This window comes from Urocitellus parryii, chromosome 1 (genome assembly GCF_045843805.1).
Source record: "Urocitellus parryii isolate mUroPar1 chromosome 1, mUroPar1.hap1, whole genome shotgun sequence".
NCBI lineage: Eukaryota > Metazoa > Chordata > Mammalia > Rodentia > Sciuridae > Urocitellus > Urocitellus parryii.
The window spans coordinates 132,320,894-132,327,519 of record NC_135531.1 but is presented as its reverse complement, the minus strand read 5'-3'; the positions used below and the strand labels follow the sequence as shown (position 1 = coordinate 132,327,519).

Genomic DNA, 6,626 nt, shown 5'->3' with positions numbered 1-6,626 from the left:
GCCATATTATTCCTAATTCAGTGATCTCCTATCTCAAGAAGAGTCATAATAGAAGACTGGATACACAGAACTAAATAGAAAAATTTAAAAAAAAACATGCACAATTTTGGAGAATTTAAGAAACATAGTGAAATAAATGTTTTAATGGTATTCCTCATAGGATGACCTGAATTATTTTCTCCTATTTGGCAGGTGAAAGGCTATGGGAAGTTTCAACACCAGTTCTGGAGAGAGCTTCATTTTGGTGGGCTTCTCAGATTGGCCTCAACTGGAGATCCTCCTTTTTGTCTTTATTTTGATTTTCTACTCCCTAACTCTCTTGGGAAACACCACCATCATCATTCTCTCCCGAATAGACCTTCGACTGCACACGCCCATGTATTTCTTCCTCTCCCACCTCTCCTTCCTGGACCTTTGCTTTACCACCAGCACTGTGCCTCAGCTCCTAATCAACCTTCAGGGACTGGACCGGACCATCAGCTATGGAGGGTGTGTGGCCCAACTCTTTATCTACCTTGCCCTGGGCTCCACTGAGTGTGTGCTCCTGGTGGTGATGGCCATTGATCGCTATGCAGCTGTGTGTCGTCCACTCCACTACACAACCATCATGCACCCCCTTCTCTGCCAGGCATTAGCTATCACATCCTGGGTAGGAGGATTCATGAACTCTCTGATTCAGACAGGCCTCATGATGGCTATACCTCTCTGTGGCCATCGACTGAACCACTTCTTCTGTGAGATGCCTGTATTCCTGAAGTTGGCTTGTGAGGACACAGGAGGCACAGAGGCCAAGATGTTTGTGGCCCGAGTCATAATCTTGGTTGTGCCTGCGGCACTGATTCTAGTCTCCTATGTGTACATTGCTAAGGCAGTGCTGAAGGTCAAATCAATGGCTGGGCGCAGAAAGGCTTTTGGAACATGTGGGTCCCACCTGCTGGTTGTTTTCCTCTTCTATGGCTCAGCCATTTACACGTACCTCCAACCTATCCATAGTTATTCTGAGAAGGAGGGAAAATTTGTTGCCCTTTTTTACACTATAGTCACTCCCATTCTCAATCCTCTAATTTATACCCTAAGAAACAAGGATGTGAAGGGAGCTCTGTGGAAAGTACTAAGAAGAAGCAGAGACTCAGGTTAAGATGGGAAAAGAGAATGAGTAAAATTTTAAGTAATAACTCTCAGACCATGGATCTTCTCTTGTTCCTTGGAAGACTGATGATCATGCACAGTCCTCTGTAATCTCTGTGGATTTAGTGCCTTCTTGGCTTGAATGTTAGACATAGGGACCTTTGGGGATTCTTTCTAGTTCATTTCCTGTGACTACTGTGCAGCTAGGAGTAAGCATTGACTTCTATCACAACTTTCCAAAGGAATGAGGCTGGGAAGTGGGGATATTGTGGTCACATATGGTGAATGGGCCTGAATTCTCATCATATCTGAGCATTATAGAAGACTTAATGCAGAATGAAAACACCTTTTCCAAAGTTAATGATTCCCAATGTGGTGTCATGTAGATGACACTGTGCCCAAAGGCATAGGAGATGTGTTCACCCTGCTTTTCTAATTAGCTATGACTTTGTCATATATCCTTATTTTTCAGGGCTGATTTCTATGTTCTTATACAATGGTTACCCTTCCAAGATATTTGGAGCAAACAAGGAGATCACAAACAGATGTACTTAGTAGATCATATAGAGTCTCAGATATGATGACATTTACCTACTTGAAAAAATGGCAGAATAATTAGGTGGATCCTGAATAAAAGAAGACATCAACACCTCATCAGCTGCATTGAGTTTTAGTTATGCTATGGTGTCATAAATTAAATACTGTCCATGTAAGACAGAAAAGAATATTTAAGAAGTTAGCATAAAATAATGAACCATGAGGAAGTGACATAAAAAGAAGAATAAAAGGGAATGACATAAATATAAAAGTGAACAGAAAGGGGGGAGTTCTCTGGTAGGGAATAGTAGAAGTTTCTAGAAATTTTGGACAAAAAGTATAGACAGTAATAACTTGAAATTCTATCACTATCAATCATCCTATGAACTTTTGTGTAACTGGCCCTAAGTATGAAGGCATATTGAAGTTAGACTGTTGTATCCTAAGTCTGATTTATCCAAAGTTTTCATATTTTTTATTTATCAGCTGAAGTCACTGAATAACAATTTGTATAGAGCAAATTTTTTATATCTTATATTCTGTATCAGGGTCTAAACAACTCAACTCAGGAATTAATATAATGAATAGATGGAATTATTTGCACTAGCAGTATATAATTTAATAAAATTATTTTGTGGTTAATGTGTTATTCTTTTACTTGGCATGCTGAGATCATGGTCATCTAGTTATATTAAAAACAGTACATTCCTTAGTTGAGCAATTTTAAGAGGCCACTGAAGCAACTGGGCACAGATTCCATTTATTTTAGTCAGTTTATTTTTTTGTTGCTGTGACCAAAAGATCTGATGAGCAAATAGGGGAGGAAAAGTTTATTTGGGGCTCACAGTTTCAGAGGATTCAGTCCTTAGATGGTTTGCTTCAAAATTCTGGGCCCAAGGTGAAGCAAAGCATCATGGTGGAAGAGTATAGAAGAGGAAAGCAGCTTAGAAAATGGCAATTGGGAAGCAGAGACAAGATATAAACCCCAAAGGCACACCCCCAGTGAGTGACCTTCCCCAGCCAAACCCTAACAGCCTACAGTTATCAGCCAGTTAGTTCACATCAAGTAGATTAATCCACTGATTAGGTTATAGATATCATAATCTAATAATTTTACCTCTAAACATTCTTGCATTTTCTCACATATGAGCTTTTGGAGGATACCTCATATCTAAACTGCAATATTCTGTCTCTGGCCCTCAGTGACCTATATCACAAAACAAAATACATTTAGTCCATTTTTAAGAATACTCAGTAGTCTTAACAGTTCTGGTATTACCCAAATGTCCAAGCCAAAAGGCTCCTGAGATACAAGACAAACTCCCAGGAAAAGCCCCCATAAAAATCAAAAGCAAATTACAAATATCCACTATATAATGGTACAGAATAAACACTTCTATTCCACAAGAGAGGAATAGGAGCATAGAAATAAGTGATTAAACCAAAGAAAGACCAAAATCCAGCTAGGCAAACAATACTATAGCTCACGTCCAGCATCTGGGGTACATTGCATCATGGTGTTCTCACCCAAACTTGTGTAAATCCACTCATATGACCTTACTGGTTGCAGCCCACATGGCCTCTCTTGGCTTGTTTCTGTTCAATTCCTAAAGCTTTCCTTAGCAGATATCCCATGTAATTAGCATCTCTTAATCTCGGGGGTCACCATAGCAGCGTCAGCCTCCTTTTCACATCATCATGTGTCACCCTCTCAGGTGCAGCCTTCAGGAATTTTGGTCCTGCTACACTGTCTCTGTCCTCCCAGTTCTTCCCATGGCATCTTGGTGGAGGCTTTCATGACCCCTTAACTCCAGCTTCTGGCATTCCTGCAGAACCAGCACCACTTATTGTCTACAAGGTCTGCTGCCATCTTGAGAAGTAATTAAGCCTTCTGGGACCCCCGTTTCAGCAGCCTCTGAGTGCCCGAGTGGCTAAGCATGGTGAAACAACTTCCTAGGCCCCTCTGTGCAAGCAGGGACCCCACAGGTCTCTTCTCAAAGGAATTTTACTTTTAAACACTAGAGCCTGAGATAGGCTTGGTCTTGCCTATTAATGAGATACCCTCTAGCCATCTTTCCTATTGTCTCTAGGTAAATTATTTAGCATCTTTTTAGAGGCAGTAATGGCTTCAACAACCACAACTTTCTTAGCTTCAGTTTTGCTTGCACTTTTCTGGCCAAACTTCAAGTTTTTTTCAAATCTTTCTGCTCTGTTTTATGCTCCTGCTTATCACAGTAAACTTGGCTAAAAACTGCTAGAATATCATGCCATTGGCTAAATTCTGTTCTGTCTTAGAATTTCGTGTGTCTGATTAATTAGTTTATCACTTTCAAATTCAGTCTTACAAAAAGTTTCAGGACATAAGCAAAATGTAGACAACTTCTTTGTCAAAACAGAATCACACACAAAGCTTCACTTAAAACATTCTAAAACTTTTCCAGCTTATGCTGTGCCCATCCCCTGACTCAGGCAATGGTAAGTCCCTACTGAGGTGGATGGCACAAGGTGTCCATCCTCTGGAAGAGTGCAGTATGTTTCTGGGAATGGGCTGGTTTGTTTTGTATTCCTTTAATAAGTATAGTTACGACTTCTCATATGACCATTAAATATGAAGGAAAAAACATGAGTTTCCCAGTATATAGACAGCTGACTCTATAACTCTGGGCCCAGGTGAAGCAGAACATCATGGGAAGAATGTGGCAGAGGAAGGGAACTCAGGACATGGTAATCAGGTAGAAAGGGGGTGGGAGGGGAGAGAGAGAGAGAGAGAGAGAGAGAGAGAGAGAGAGAGAGAGAGAGGCACTCTACTCACCAAGAACAAAATATAAATCCCAAAGGCATGCTTCCAGTGACCCACCTCTCCCAGCCACACCCTACCTGCCCAAAGTTGCCATCCACTTAATCCACATCAGTGGATCAATCCATTGATGAGGTTATAGCTGCCTAAATCTAATAATTTCACCTCCCAATGTTCTTCATTGTCTCACACATGAACTTTTGGGAAACACCTCATATCTAAACCATAACACAGTCGTTTTGTGCAAGTAGAATTTTTGTGGCAAGAAGATGCCTGTACCTCTTGGGTTTCTTGAACTTTCCCATCCATGGCAGTGGCTAATTGATCATTAGAGTTCATTGGTCCCCATGACTCTGCCAGAGCCAGTGAAAAATTTCCAGAGATGATTTCCTACTCTCAGCAGAATATTAACATCTTGGCACCTGCCTTCTTTGTCTTTCAGAGTTTAGTTGGTTGCCATTTGAAACCTATTGCTATTTGTTTTTCAGCTGATAAACTACCTAAATGAGGTTTTCAACAAGAATTAATGGAACATGTAAGACTTTAAATTAAGGATTAGCTATGAAAAAGAGGGAAACTTTGGGGGAAAGGGGTTGTGTAGGATTGACTCCTAGGACAAAAAATTCAGAGATAATTTTATAGAGGAGAAATAACAAGAACATAGAAATATTTCATTGAATTCCATGAAAACTATTATTATAGACTGAAATACATACCTAGACACTATAACTTATTTTTGTTAGAAGAATTTTATTGTTTTTACTAACACCACTTGTAATTAAAATCTGTAGTATAAGTTCAAGGACAAGACAATGGTGTTCATTCTTGTCACACTTGTTCAACATAATACTCAAGTTCTAGCCAGAGCCATGAAGCAGGAGAAAGACATAAAAGACATTCAAACAGGAAAAATCACATAAAATTCTCTCTATTTGTAACTGATATGATCTTATATACAGAAAATGCTATAGACACTACCAAAAAACTGTTAAAACTAGTGTATGAAAGCAGCACAGTTGCAGAACACAAAATCGACATCTTAGATGACACAAATAAATTGAAAAAACAAGACTTCTATCGTGGATCAGAATTGATAATGTCAAAATGCTTATAATACCCAAAGTGATCTACAGATTTAATGTGATCCCCATCAAGATACCAATGGCATTTTTCACAGAAATATACACAATATCCTAAAATTCATATGGAACTAGAAAGAAAATCAATTAGCCCGAAGCAATCTTGAGCAAGAACAAAGTTGGATACATCACACTTATTGATTTCAAATTACATTATGAGGCTGTAGAAACCAAAAAAGTATGGTGTTCGCACAAAAAAAGATCTTTGAAGAATTTTGTAATTTGTACAGAAAACTCAAAAATAAAACCATGCATTTATAGTCAACTGGTTTTTAATAAAGGAGTCTGGTCTTCACAGTGGGGAAGGGATAAATTATAATAATTACTGTTAGGACAACTGAAAAAAAATATTGGATTTTTATACCATACTCAAAAATAAACTCAGAATGAATTAAAGACTCCATTAAAAACTCTTGTAAACAACAGAAAATCACTTTGATATTTATCTTCATCCATGACTTTTTATATTTGACAACAAAAGTTCACTTTGTTGATTGCTTTCTTTGCTATGTAGACAGTTTTAGCTTGATATAATCTCACTTCATTATTTTTTTACCTATTTGCTGAACTTTTTTGTCAAATCCAATGGGATCCTGGAGAGTGGGCAAAGAGTGTACAGAGCTATGTAAGGAGGATGTCAGAGCTCTCATCACATATGACTTGGGAACTCAGATTCATGAGAAACTTGAATAAAGTATCTTTAGCATTGACAACACAAAACTAACAAAACCACACAAAACCACTATTTTGATCTCAGTTATCAATGTTGCATTGGTAGAAGCTGCCCAATACTTAATGAACTTGACGATGATAACTAGCAAGTGCATTCGACAAGCTTTTATTGAGTAACTACTGCATATCAGGGCTCACTCTGGGAGTCTGGGACCTAGACTCAGGCCAATCCCTTTTAGTGAGATTCACCATTCAGCTTTCTAGGAGTGCAGTTTGCAGTAAGTCTTTATATTACTCAGGATGAACCATTTTATGGCACTTTCTTGACACATTTTCATGTCCCAAGAGATAAA

General features: G+C 38.7%; 1 protein-coding gene across 1 annotated transcript; it reads left to right on the top strand.

Moving 5' to 3' along the window:
- Positions 1 to 202: 202 nt before the first annotated feature.
- LOC113177149 (olfactory receptor 2Y1) lies at positions 203 to 1,138 on the top strand. Its single transcript, XM_026381679.2, has one exon. It carries the CDS (start codon positions 203 to 205, stop codon positions 1,136 to 1,138), a length of 936 nt encoding a protein of 311 aa, XP_026237464.1.
- The last annotated feature ends 5,488 nt before the right edge of the window (positions 1,139 to 6,626 follow it).